This window comes from Schistocerca gregaria, chromosome 7 (genome assembly GCF_023897955.1).
Source record: "Schistocerca gregaria isolate iqSchGreg1 chromosome 7, iqSchGreg1.2, whole genome shotgun sequence".
NCBI classification, from domain to species: Eukaryota; Metazoa; Arthropoda; class Insecta; order Orthoptera; family Acrididae; genus Schistocerca; species Schistocerca gregaria.
In genome coordinates, this window is record NC_064926.1 from 261,925,486 (window position 1) to 261,940,547 (window position 15,062).

Below are 15,062 nucleotides of genomic sequence, written 5' to 3' on the forward strand. Positions count from 1 at the left end.
TTGTTTCCATTGAGCTAAATGTCGCCTTGAAACCAGGCTAATATAAATGACTCATGCATCGTCCGAGCCGCGCCTATAAACTTTTTCTAAACTTTATTTTTCTAAACGCGTGGCCATCTGGAGCTCCCACTTCTGTCGCTTTCATTTCTGGCCAAGTCATAAATTTGGACGAAACAGGTGATAAGTAGGCGAGGTCTTCTTATTAGTGAATTCCGCTACTTAGTATGGGGATAAAAGGTGTCGTTAATCTTTATCAGTATACATTTGCCCCATTCTTAAGGCAGTAAAAGGAGAATCGTGTCATCGTTTTTAACTAAATGATATTGCTAACAAACCGAGTAAATTGCATTTTCGTATCTCATGAAAAGATCTGCGCGTAAGAAAGATTCGTTGGAGGTCAATTTCGCTGAAACCACGAACAATTAATGAAGAAAAGAGTATATAGTAAAGTGAACTAGATGGTAGTAACAAAATGTTTGAGAATCTCTGAGTCGTACTAAAAAATCTATTTAAACAAATTTATTGAATATCCGTAGATTAATTTGTATAGTGTTAGGTTAATAATGTAGAAGTGTCGTTCCCAGATTCTTCGTCATTTACCTATTACTCAAAGTCGCTCCGGGATCCCGATACCTTGCTAAATCTGAAATTCTTCCATAAGTGGTTGCGTACACACGCACGCAGTTACACAAGCATACGTTTATGGACTAACCAAACGACAGAATCCGAGGTAAACTGGAAGGTTATAACCTAACCTTTTGTCGGCGACGAGGTAAACGCAGACGGAGCACAAGCTCGGATTGGGGAAGAAAATCGGCCGTGCCCTTTGAAAGGAGTCATCGCAGAATTTGCCTTAAGCGGTTTAGAGATATCACTCATGGTTCGGAAGAGGGGGTTTGAACCTCCACTCTGAGCATGAGTCCGTTGTACCATTGACCCACCTCGCTCGGTACAATCAGAGTGCACTGTAAGGCAAAGTAAAATACTATGAAACATTTTTTTGCGTATGCTTGGTTGCAGTATGTCAGTATCAGATGTGGATGTCGTCAGGAACAGTACGTATCTGCAGAGCCCTTCAAAAATTCTGTGACTTTTCGTTGTTGAAGCAAACCTGTGAACACAGACTGGTGAGCAAGCTTCACAACTTCATGTAAGAACTCCAGTAATTCTGTGTCTCTTGGCACAGACAGATAAAAAGGTGATTGGTGTCTTCGTTTCAAGATCAAAATAGGGTCACCGTTCAAGCAGTTAAAGAAGCCATCCACGTAAGGGCCGGAATATGAAAGATAGGCTATTTCATGGACAGGAACAGTCATGTGAATTGGTGCACAGTTGTTCCCTTTGTATCTTGTAACCGGCTGTTATTCTCGTTACTAGTGTTTTATCACGCCTCCAAACAGTTTCCTTTTATAATCTTTACTTGTTGATAAAATTCTCGGGCTTCCAGCCGCATCAGCTGCTTTAAAATGCACGAGCTTTCGACCGAGTACTCTTCAGGCAATTGTCAAGTGGGGACAAATCATTTCACTCCTTGGAAAACTTGTCGATTTTAAAGCACTAAGTGACTGAAGCCCGACAGAATATAATCAATATTTATCTCAGCGAAACTAAGCATTCTTATACTTGCATGTTATTTCAGTCCAAGTTATGCGCCCTACGGCAGTACTTTCTTTGGACAGATGTCCACAACTGCATCACCTGTGATACCATCGCATGCATCCACTGAAGCGAAATTAACACACTTGTCTTGTTTTGAATCGATTTCCAACGATTCAGCAACCCTGTATGTAATATACTTGAACCAATGGACGAGGAAAATTGCACTGCTTCACAATTGCTAAGGAACAAGTTACACTTGCCAAGGAAGAATTGTCAGTTGTAACGAAACGACCGACAATTGCGACGGAACACATGATCAGTGATAGTAAAAGAAAACTTAACTGTAGCGAAGCCTGTGCTCGAACGCTCTGTATGCATTCGACACTTCATGCAGTACGATGTCTGACGAATGTTGTTGCGGAACTGATCAGTGCGACATTCCGTGTGGTACGGAACATGTCTACAAGACACCATTTGTACACTTAACGATCGCCAACGACTGGTTGGATTACTCTAAACCAGTCGAAATGTCACTGCGGTGGCTGCAGGAATGTGTTTGTCCAGGAGTGTCATCTCGTGATTAAGAAATGCGGCTGGAGGTGCAAACGCTAGGTGAAAGCATGCCGGTGCCGTAGACGGACCACCACACCTCAACAGAATCGATTCGTAGCCCTAGTGGCGAAAACGAACAGACATCTCACTCCTAGGCAGATCGTTGCATTCCTTGCAAGCGCTACCGGTACACTTGCCATGACTATTACGTGAAATTTAATCAGGTTGGTTTGTATCGTTGGAAGCCTGTTAAATGCATCTCGCAACCACACAATCTTTGGGGAAGAGTGTAGGGAGCATGTTGGTTGGAGTCAGCAGAAATGGCACAGAGTGATTTTCACTAAGATAAGTGATTCTGACCACCAGTTACTGTGAAGAGAAGAGAAAACTCGTTACACACTACAGAAGACTTATGAACTAACCCATATGGCGAAGCTTTATGGTGTGGGCAGGCATTATCCACAATGGCCGCCGCGTATCTTTGCGCGAGCTACCGTTACAGCACAGCAGTACTGCATGGAGATTATTCCGGGTCATATCCGTCTGTTTAGGAGTGCGGTAGGTCCCGACTTTTTTGCAACGCCCGCCTACAGAGGACCGCTGAGGGGTGTGACTCGCTGGAAAATGAAGACATTGAACTATGGCATGACCTGCGTACGTCCCGGACATAAACCCTACAGACTACAGCGCATGCCTGGAATGCCCTTGACAGACCTGCTTCTCAACAACCACCACCTCCCCGAGCCGTGCAAGAACTGAAAACAGCTTTGGGAGGGAAGCGGGACAACATCTCCCAAGGACTCTTTAATAGTTTTGTAGTCAGCATGAATAACAGGTGCAAAATGGGCATTAATACCTGCGAGGGCACAGGGACAGGGTGGTATGACATCTGTTAAGACATCAAGAAATAACTCCCATGTACTAGAGGGAGCTGTAGAGTGTAAAAACTGTAGGGGAAGATAGATATTGGAATACTTCCGGCAAATAATTGAGGACGTAGGTTGCAAGTGTTACTCTGAGATGTAGAGGCTGACAATGGAGAGGAATTTGTGGCGGGTCGCATCAAATCAGTCAGCAGACTGATGACTCAAAAAAAAAAAGAGGCATATTCCTTACTGAGAGTCCGATATCGATATTTATATTGGGAGTCTGACCCGTGTCAAACCCGAATTTTGTTAGAGTGTCTTATCCTGTTTTATCACGCTTTGTGATCTGTACCATTTTCGGTATAAATATATTACTCCACCTCGATTATGTATGCATTGTGTTTTAGATCTTCCATCATTTCCTGTGATTATTGGAAATTTGTGATAAGTTCCTATGGGACCAAACTGCTGAGATCATCGGTCCCTAGGCTTAAACGCTATTTAATCTAAAACTAAATTATGTTGTGGATAAACACACACACACACACACACACACACACACACACACACACACACACACACTGGTGTCCAGACTGTGCGATGCAAAATTTGTTAGTAGTGTCAGTATCATGACCTGCTGTTAGGCGCCGGTACTGCTATGGCGACGTAGGGCTTCGATACAAGCATCGGTGTGCATTACAGTTGAAGACCGTCAACGTGTGTCTAGACAAGGTGAGCAGGGCTTTACTCGTAAAGCTGTATTATCGAAATAACTATATCGCTGCTACTCTTTGCGAGCTTTGACCCATTAAAGGAATACCGACACGTCCTCTTTCCGCATTGTGTTTGAAGAACATGATTCGGAAGTTCGAAGGAACTGGCGATTTGGGAATAGTTCCTGGGAGAGACTGACTGCCAATTGCGCCACAAACTGTTGAAGTTACTGTTGCCATGTCTGAGAATGCTGGACGCAATGTGTGATCTGAAAGGAGAGCACGAATTGTGCCATGACATGACTATTCCATAGACCACCGGTCGGAAAGTGCTGCTTGAGACTGTAAAATGGTATCTCTACTTTGGTTCTAGGCTGTTGTGTATGCAGATGGTCGTTACACTGAGCAACATTTGTAACCTGGAACGTAAACATGGTACACAATTAACAAATGTTAGCCTTTAATGTGCACATTAGAATGTGTTCCTTTCAATGGTTTATTCGTTAGTTCCCTTCCGCGAATGCTGACAGTAACCCCACGAAGTTTCATTGTCCTACGATGACTCGTTTTTCACGGGGTGCCTGTCAGGTAGCGAAACTTTAATTAAACAACCCTTTGCTTCTTCATCTCGATGACGCTTAATTTGGAATTCAGAATTGTTAGAACAGATTTTAAGGTCATTTTGGGAGTGCGGGAGGCCGTATTGCTTTAAATCATCATCTGCAGCTTTCATAAGTCATTTTTCCTGTTGCGTTATGGCGAAACACACAGATCCAGTTATGACAAAGTGATGAACTAGCTTTCGCTTTCAAGAGAACACTAACGTTCCCTGGCAGCACACACAATATTAATAAAATGAAGTAACATTTAATTGTACTATGTACGCCGCTATGAAGCAATTCGAATGTACTGTAATTGTTTAACAAAAAATGTTATTTAATTTTGTGTAAAGGACGTTGGTTATTATTGTAATAATATTCTCGATGTATTTACGATTGTAATATTTCTATACTCATAATGTAATTACGAAATATGTTAATATCTGCGATGAAAAAATGTAAAATATAGCCACAGATGAAAATAATGTCGTAAGATTACAGAGAGATATTCAAAATCAGCAGTAGTATAAAAAGCGCTACATAATGTGTATTCTTTGTCGTCTTCCTCTAGAGCTGAGAGAGAGAGGAACCTGTGACGTAGCATTATATGAATGAGTAGACTTCGTTTGTCTGTATCTATCTTTAGCCGCCATTAGAGGAGAAATTGTACAGGTGTGTAATTTAAATTATTGTTATGGTCTAAATACATTATAATTTATCAAAATTGTGTATTACTAATGTAAATTAGCTTGCCCATGTCATCTATAATATTTCTTTAAAGAATTTTCAGCACTTTTAGCGATTATCGTTGGTGTTGCTCGGCTGTGCCGCGACCGAACGATTTGCAGCGGTGGCACACTTAAAAAATTGTTCCGCTAGAAAATTAACCAAACCCGTAAATCGGGAGCAGGTAAAATTAGCATTGAATTACGAAATATTTTTCTTTTTCAGCGATCCTGAGGCTGACTGAATTTATTACTGGTTTTACATTTGTGCATTCATAGGCGGATAATTAACGTTGAAGTTGTTAATCTGTTGATTCTTTCCATTTCTAAAGCAAATAGCTTAATCGTATAGTGAAGTGTGTTTTGTCAATGATAATTAAACGTTCAGTTCGGCTTGGCAATATTTAACCATTTTATGCTAACAGAGAGAGTCTTGTGTTCCATAGCTAACGCCGGGAAAGAACTCAGTAAATATTTAAAAACCCACTGCATCTAGAAAATGTGTGCCAAGGCCGAATTACGTAAAAAAATTTAAATAAGTTTTAAATAAATGTTATTAATCAGTAAGTTTGAATTTATCAGCATGAGAGGGTTGCTAAGGTTCACGTAATTTTAAATGTGCTTAATTCTGTCTAAATGAATTTTTATTACCACACGTAAATAAGGGGTTCTACAACAAAGTTCATACTGAAAGAGTAAATAACAAATATTTAAAGCCATTTCTTCCTCCACATTTTTTCATCCATTCATTCATTGTTACATAATAAAAAATATTTCATATCTTTATTTTTTTTCGTCAAAACACCTGTCACTACAAGACAGATTAAGGCAATGCAGGCTGAACATACTGCCGAAGCAGTATTTCTACATTCGGTGTGTTCCCCTAAAGTTTCCCCAAGTTTGAATTTTGCTCGTAAATGGTTACTAGTACACCGAAATACCGGTATGTCCCTCCTTGCATCTGTGGCCAAGCGGCTGTGAGTCGAATAGTTTCCCTAGATGATGGGCTTACTTCTATTATGTGTCCAAGAGTTTGCGGTTTGGCAATGGATGACCTGAGAAAGCAGCTTATATGTACAACTTTGTTTTAAACTTGCGAAAACCGCTGCAGAAACACACAAATGTTGAAGCAAGCTTTGGTGACAACGTTTTAGGTCAGAACTTAAGAACATATTCTGTGAGAAATATTTAACACGAGAAGGATTGCGGGGAAATATGTGATACGACTGCTTCACTGTCATCAGTAGCAACAACGTGTGAAAGTCTGCAGAGAAATTAAAACGACTGCTTCGAGGCGATTCAAATTTACTTTCAAAGGTTGCTACTGCGAATATGGCTGAAGGGAATGTCATCAGACCGAAAGTTGATATGAACAACGCAGTGCTTTACTAGATACAATGGTCAGTTATAATTGGACTTGCAGTTTAATGTGGAATCCGAACCATGGTGCAACTTCGGCATTTTTCACGTCAACAAACACTGCTAGAGGAAAAAAGTATTAAATGCCATTAAAACCCTAGGTCTAACTGAGGATCCAACCAATACCTTTGAAGATATGGTCTAGCATTTTACTACTGAGCCACACGCAGCAATAGCTACAATGAAAAATTCCTTCGAGCCGCAGTCAGGAATAGCGTTAAGCCGCCGCCTCCTGTACCTCTCTCCCGTAATATGTATATACGAGCTGCGTCTGGAAAGTTCCGTGACCACAGCACTTCGAGCGATTCCGCAAGTAGGTTTGCTAACCGTTTCAAACAGCTTTACGACCTATGTTAAAAGTTTGTTGTAGCTAGGAGTGATTCCTTTGAAGGCCAGTGAAGGTATTTTGTTTGTAACTCTTCTTTCCTTTATTGTCTGAGACCGGTCACCGTACTTTCAACATGCAATTAGTATATCGTGGTGTTTTAGAACGTTTGCAGGGGAAAATGAGGAGAGAACGTCCGCAAAAGTGGCTGACGAACGACTGGGTACTCAACCAAGACAATGCCCGACGAAAACAACCTACAGTATTCAGGAATTTTTGCTAAAAGCAAAATAGTAGTAGTTATACACTCACTGAACTCGCCAGACTTAGCTGTGTGCGACTTCCTTCCCCTTCTACAGGATAAACATCGAGTAAAAGGGGTGACGATTTAGTACGGTGGAAGAGATTCAAGCGAAACTGCAGATGGTACTAAGCAGCCTAATAAAAAAGACTTCTGTGGTGCATTTCAAAAGTGACAGAAAAGTTGAGAACGGTGTATTCACTGCCGTGGGGACCACATTTGAAGGAGATGCTGCAGAATAAGAACTAAATAAGACATAATAATTTCAACTAATGTATCACGGGAACTTTTCGATACCACACCCAGAAAATCTCGTATGATGCTATTAAACGGAAACGTGAGGGTAAGACTAGAATTTAACATCTCGTGAACGTCGGTATCTTAAGGACAGAGGAAACGAAGCAACAACGTGCTGTTTATGAAACCATCCTCTGATGCTGTAGGAAAACCAGGATATTCTTACAGGGGTACTATGTTAGCTCCTGGCATCAACGGTCAGTAACGTAGATTTGAAAAGGGCCCGGCTCATGGTGTTCTGCATCTTTTGTTGAAAGGGTCGGTCAGCAGCAGTTGAGATTAGCAGCTGCGGCCGAGGGCCAAATACCTGCTGTCCTGGGGAAAACTTGTATTCGTGTTTACCCCGGCTGCTCTCATTGTCTGCTTCCAGCGCCCCTGGCTGCAACGCTAATGATCTGAAAGCAGAAGTCGGTCTCTTAGCGGCACGAGAAGAAATCTTCGCAACAGCTTTGAATTTAGGCTTTAATATCTCCGTAAAAACTGAGGAGAACGGATGCGGGCGATTCTTTCTGTTGTGTCTGTTGAGCTTGAGAAGACAGTAGCAGATTTTCCTATCACACGCTTGTCCAAATCCGAGCTTGTACTACTTGCTAAGTGATTTCGTTATGGGAGTCAGGTTAGCTCCCCTTGCTTCTTTCGGTTCGACAAGTGTGACCAAAATAAAAGACAACTTACATAGAATTCTCGTCGAATTATCTTTGAAATATAATAATCGTCCGCGCTAATACAATCAATATGTAGTTAATAAGTCCCCTAGCGGGAAAATTGTGGAGTAGTTTTTGTTTCTTCCATTCTATATCGTTTTTCGGTGCTGAATCCGAATCTGTGGTTTGTTAACAAAATTCCGTGACGCTACCTTGAAAAATGCGAATGTGAAAATATTTATTGGCGTTTTTTTTTCTTATAACTCAAACTATCATCTTTTCGTATATGACTCCCTATTGATAATGGAAGTACGTAAAATTATCTACAAATTTCACTATTTAGGTTTTTCCCGACGAACCGTTGTCACTCAGGCGCTCGTTGAAAACTGGGGGCCAACAAACCGCTGCTGCTTCGCCTGTCTCGTTCCAGTTCAGAGGAACGATTTAAAAACAGCGAATTTCGACTGACGATAGGAGGTACAAACACCTGACGCCCATATTTCAGAAGTGCAGTGTAAATGGCAAGTGCCGATCATTGTACGCATGCTCCTGAACTGGTAGATATTTGAACGAAGGCTTCGATGTTGCAACCGAGGCGGATAATCGTGTATTCCGAGGCCGCGTTTCAAGGTTATTGTATAACGGCTACCCATGCTTACATTACTTTCACCTTCCCCTTTGCTGCTTCAATGGGAGGACGTGACGTCGACAAAGGAGTTCACTGCTACAGAAAAAGGAAGCCACATATACGCCCAGGCCACTGGACGTGTTGAAAACGTAAGTTTGATAACGTTTGATCAAATGTGAACGAAATTCTCATGGAGCAGTGAAAATTCACGCGTGTTTGCGTTTAAGAACACAAACGATGCTGGCCCCTTAGCTCTGTTTGATTAAATTACGTTGAATGTGAAATGTAAAGTACAGAGAAAAGGTGAAGAGAATGAAGGATTGATTCCTTAATCCCGTCATTCTGACCTGAGATTTTCCAAATTCTCTTAAGCAATATGATTATTATTGTGGTTATTATTTTCTTTTTGGCGTTTGATAGTTCGACGTTTATTGTTCTGATCTTTCACTTTTAAAAGTCTGAAACATATGGCATTCGATGTTCCTGCGTCGTTGACATACGTTCATTGAAATTAAAAACTTAAATACACACTGCCCGAATTAAACTGATCTCGCAGCCACTTTGTTGGGTCAAAGCAATACCTTGTATGTATAAAATTACTGAGACATATACTCTTTACGAAGTTTAATAGTAAAGAAACCACGGCACCTCCAAAACACAGTGACCAAATCTCGAAGGAAGCATTTCGTCAAAATTTTACACAACGCTATACTAGATTTCTGCAGACTAACCAAGCTTTGAATTTGTGGAAAGGGAGTCTGAGGCTTCCGTTTAGACATGTCAGATGAATTGTGTAGAGAATAAGCACTCAGTTCTAATCGCATCTCCTTTTTTCACTAGTAGATGTTCGACCGCCGGATATTTTGGGGTTTAGGATGAGTGTGTGCAGTTGATATCAAGACTCCAATGAGGTTGATAGAGAGTTTATGTAAGCAAAATAATCTACAGAACAAGTTATTGCCATACAGATCTCTTAAGCAAGTCGGTGAAGGAGGCGAAAGCATCCTACTGCGTTTCTCAACCGCTGTCTCGCGAACACGAGTAAGGTGCGTTCCTATATGGCCAAAGCATTTCTTGGAGTAATAAATTTGTAGCTTATAGTTGTTCGATTATAAAAAAAATCTACAGTGAGTGTGTGTGTGTGTGTGATTTTTGTATTGCGGAAAAAAAAACACATTTAGGGATCGCGAAAGTTTGAAACGTACTTTGGTATACCTCACAGGAAAAAAAAAGTTGAGAAACGCGACCCCAGAGCAAAAAAAATGGTTCAAATGGCTCTGAGCACTATGGGACTTAACATCTGTGGTCATCAGTCCCCTAGCAGCAGTCGCGCGGTTCCTGACTGCGCGCCTAGAACCGCGAGACCACCGCGGCCGACAACCCCAGAGCAAATAGTCGGATCAGACCTTTGTGGAAACCTAAGTGAACATTATTTTTTCCATTCTACACTACACACAAAGCTAGCCAAATATGAAGACTATAGGAACCTATGTGTTTCATTGGAATTTTCAAATATAAACGGTTCCTTTCAAATACCTGGTGCAACATTCATGTATATTTACTGTTCTAGACGACGTATTTGGGTCTGTATCGATTTATGACAAACAACGGAAGGAAGTCCCGACGAAGACCGGATCCTGCGGCTTCGAAATACGTAACCCAGTGCTGGTAGCACGCAACTCTTAATCCGAACTTGGTTATCGCTACTGCAGCTTTGCCGGTGTAGTCTGGCGGGAACTACTGACATTTCTACGCAGAAGGAACGCCTAACCGTAGCAAAATAAAAAATAGAATACAGGATATAATCAAAGAACTTACCGTTGTGATGAAAACACTTCACGGTCCAACACAGAACTTCAGCGTGCATGGCAATACAACGCGCACAGACATGCACACAGAACGTTTACGTATGAATTGTCACGTATTTTATGCGAGGAAGATCCACGAGGCGCTACAGTAGTAACAACAGCCTGGTCGGCAATGAAAAACATTAGAACCTCTTATCACGATTTTAGTTTACTCCTTGTTATAATTGGAATAATTCCTTCAACAGAGCAGACCCTATGCACATCACTGCCAAAATAAAGACTTTGTCGACAGAAATAAAACGTCAACAGTAACAAACTGTCTGCTAATCCGAACTAGTCAGATTCCTGCAAATTTATTTCGAGACAGTCCTATCCTGTTAATATTTGTTCTGGTTCGTCGGTGTGGAATGTTGCAAATAAACTTAACGTAATAAAAAATTATCCCGTGAAACACACAAAAAAACATACTGTAAATTCAACACATCGAAACCTAGCACTAATTCCACACGAATGCGTTATATGTAGTTCGGAGCCCTAGACAGCCACAGAGGGCGTCGAAATTTGGGCAGAAATTATTTAAAATTGCCTTGTAAAGTTACGTTACTCTAACTACTGCAATACAGCGAGCGCCACTACTGCCAGCTAAATAAAAGATTCAAACTACGGAAGGCGCTACTACTGATAGGCATAGTTAGCAAATGAAAGATTTTACTAGAGAACAAACACTGTATTTACCTTAATAGTCATAATATATATATAGCAGTTCATGACATCCATTCTTACATCCCTTGGTACTGGTAGCTGAGTTGTCAGTGTCTGCCTCTCGTATCTAAGTTCAGCTGTTAAAAACCACAACACATTTTCCTTCTAACTCAAGAACTATCTTTCACCTTGTCAGATTTCGTGACCGAACTTACATTAGTGGCACAGACGCAAAAATAAAGTTGTCGAGAAAATTACCATTGTACCTACAGACAGTACTGGCCACGATTAATATTTTGGATTATTGTTTCTCGTGGTGTTTCTATACTGTCCTTTTTTATAATTACATCTTACTTCTTATCACTGAATTAACTTATGTATTATAACGGTGGTACTTTTATCTGATCAGCATAATATTACAATTTAGAGCTTAGTTTTCCGCAGTACGTGTGTACTGCTAAAACTGATCTTTTTTTGTGGGTCAGAGGGAATGGGTGGCGAGGGGGTGGGGGCAGGCCAGAAGCCAACGTACCTTGCAGAGCCGGTACCGTGCAGCACAGCACTACCCCTGCAGTGCGAAAAGTAGCTTTTGTACCTATTTTTGGCTGTAACTAATATTTACATTTTTAACACATTTAATACAACGTTGGGATAGTGAAGTTTTCTAAGTTAATTACCGAAACACTCATTCATTCAAATTAAGTGATGCTTTGTAGCACACTTCTGTTTTTTTTGTGCTCTTGACCAGTTTTGGAAATAATGACGTTTTTCTTTTACTCATACGATGTGATTACTACATTCGATAAGCCAAAACAGTGCCAAATCAAAACCTAGGTTTTCCGGACCGTAGTGAGTTTGCAGAAGACTCGCGAATAGGCAGCTATTTTGGGCTCTAGTCGCGCCCTGGCATGTAGTTTCCCATTTTTTAAAAACTGTTACACATACTCACAATGTATTAAGTAGCAGATGTTTTCACTTTCTAGCAATTGTAATTCACTTGCCATTATTGACGAAGTTAAGCGTGTTCTTTGTATTTTCTTCTCACTGAAGTTAATGCGGAACAAGAACTGTTTCACTGACTGACACCATGACTTTTCGACTAAGCCTTTAACGCCCGTGGAGGAAATAAAAAAACAAATCTCATCAATCTGTCCGTTTATGAAAGAACGGTTCATGAAACTGCTTCGAGAAATGGATGTGCCTCAGCTGTCACTACTTTCTCCCGGCAAGTTCAACATACGCATTGGAAACAAATTATGGTGGTAAGAGCTATGTAGCGTTTCCATAAGGTGCATCTACATAAAACGCACCACAATACTCGACTGAGATTTGTGTTCGTAATAGAGCGTCTCTAAACTTGCGTTGCAGTTTTAGTTTTTAAAGCGACAGGTTAGGTAAATATGCCAAAGTGATTTCTTCATTTGTGTGGCCATAGTGTCCGAAAACTAGCCTTCAGTTGGCAACACTACAGATACACAACACACAGATATAGTTTTAACCACGAGAACGTAAACAAACACTACTGATGCAACATTTTGCCGTGTTTAATGAAATTTGGTAGTGGTGGCACCAACGCAACATTAAATCAAAAACAACCTTGACTACCTCGAAAGTGTGCGAACAGACGAAGTTGAAATATGACAAAAATGCTACCACTGACGGTGTTTTAAGTCAGTAAAAAGAACGCCTATCGTAATAAGTGCATTTTTTAAAAAGAATTGCATATATGGACTTTAAATACCCTTCGATAAATGTCAGCTTACTTTGACATGTTACGCTATAGATCAATCTATTAGCACAGCCTTCACTTCGAAGCCACATTTGTCGGATCCGCCAATTCACAACAGAATTATCAGCTTTCATCCTATCCCAGACATTGAGTTAACGCTGCAAACCTATCCGTCGCCACAACTAAGATTTCACAGAGAGAGAGAGAGAGAGAGAGAGAGAGAGAGAGAGAGAGAGAGAGGCGGAGGGGGGGGGGGGGAGGGGGAGGAGCGAGGCAAACTGCTTGAACTCTTTGATTTTATCCATACTGGATGAGTGGTCGTGGTTGTGAATGACAATGTTAAAACATATGACAATGTTTTTTAACATTGCTTGAACTCTATATAATCATGTAGGAACGAGAAACCGCAGCGAAGCTCTCCGTTGCGGCCGGCCACCATCAAGACTCACGGCAATGTAAACAGGTGCAGGTGTCAGCGTGAAGGACGTAGCTGAGAAGCGTGAACGCCTACCACGATCGTAGCCACAGCTGTCAAAGCGCTGCGTTCGACTGCAGCAATCGAGTGGAAACGGAGCAGAAAATATACCGATAGGCGCGGGTCTTAGCACTCGCATACCTGCATTGGCGGGTGTTCTGGCGCCTGGGTGCTCGTCGTCGACGTGGTGGTGATGCGCGGTATCTTGATGCCCCGCCGCCTGCTGTAGCCCTGCCTGGCGAACTCAGCCGCGCCCACCACCTGCAGCAGCAGTAGCAGCGCCGTCGCCGCGCAGAACGCTCCCCTGCATGCAGCTGCCACCATCCTCACCGGCCGACTGTCGTAGAGCTACTGAACACCTGCCGCGGCGCACCGGCAGACAAGTAGAACGGCTCGAGGCGAAGCTGCTGCCACCTGGCGTGAAGGGACTCGCAGTTTGCGTCACGTCCAGTATCTTCGGGCTTCCCCGAAAAGATTGACGGGCTCCGCTCTCGACTCCAGTGGACGGAAGTCGTCGAGACGCAGGAGACGTCGTCCCCGCGGATTTCTCGGGAATTGTGAGACACGCAGAGCTGTATTAGGATGACCAGAATGTCAGCCGAGGAGTACGTCAGAATTGTGGCATATCACCTACTCTTTTTGATATGTGCATATATGAGGTAATTAGATAATGGAGGTCATGAGTTTGTCAACATTAACAATACCAATTCCCACACCTCCCACCCTACTGCAGGCGTACCCAAAGGGGTTGTCCTCTCTCCCCTTCCTTATATTCTCTACACTGCCGATATGCTACAAACACAACATGTTCACCTCCATCAATAAGCTGACGACGCCGCTTTCCTAACCTTCTACTCTACACTCCAGTAATCCCACTGATTCCTCCAGATATATCTTAAACTATTTACCTGCTGGTGTAAGCAGTGACTTCTCAACCGAAACCCTTGCAAAACTCAAGCAATAATTATTGGACCAACCGCTTAGAGCTTTCTCTCCCATGAGGACTACCTCACCAGCTATACATCCGCATCTTGGTCTAGTGGCTAGCGTTGCTGCCTCTGGATCACGGGGTCCTGGGTCCGATTCCCGGCAGGGTTGGAGATTTTCTCTGTCTGGGGATTGGCTGTTTGTGTTGTCCTCATCATTTCATCACCCTCATCATTCGTGACAGTGGCTAGATTGGACTGTGTAAAAAAAATTGGGTAGTGTAAAACTTGGGACTTTGTGTAGGTGCTGATGACCGCGCAGTTGAGCGCTCCACAAACAAAACATCATCGTCATCACCAGTTACGATGATCTTACCCTACTAAGAAGCACTAAAATATGTTGTACTAGCATTTGACTGACAACTATCATGAAAACCCCACATGCTAACTATCCAACAGCAAGTCTACAATAAATCACTACACTACTGGCCATTAAAATTGCGCCGGCCGCGGTGGTCTCGCGGTTCTAGGCGCTCAGTCCGGAGCCGCGTGACTGCTAGGTCGCAGGTTCGAATCCTGCCTCGGGCATGGATGTGTGTGATGTCCTTAGGTTAGTTAGGTTTAAGTAGTTCTAAGTTCTAGGGGACTGATGACCACAGATGTTAAGTCCCATGTTGCACAGAGCCATTTGAACCATTAAAATTGCTACACCAAGAAGAAGTGCAGATGATAAACAAGTATTCATTGGACAAAT

At 42.1% G+C, this 15,062-nt stretch overlaps 1 protein-coding gene across 1 annotated transcript in view; it reads right to left on the reverse strand.

The window, feature by feature from the left end:
* The window catches only part of LOC126281165 (vascular endothelial growth factor A-like), a 100,513-nt gene extending 86,734 nt beyond the window's left edge, over window positions 1–13,779 (reverse strand). Inside the window, exon 1 of the mRNA XM_049979838.1 lies at window positions 13,524–13,779. Coding sequence (XP_049835795.1) covers window positions 13,524–13,706 — 183 coding nt within the window. The 5' untranslated portion in view covers window positions 13,707–13,779. The remainder of the gene's footprint in view (window positions 1–13,523) is intronic.
* Between the last annotated feature and the right edge of the window lie 1,283 nt (window positions 13,780–15,062).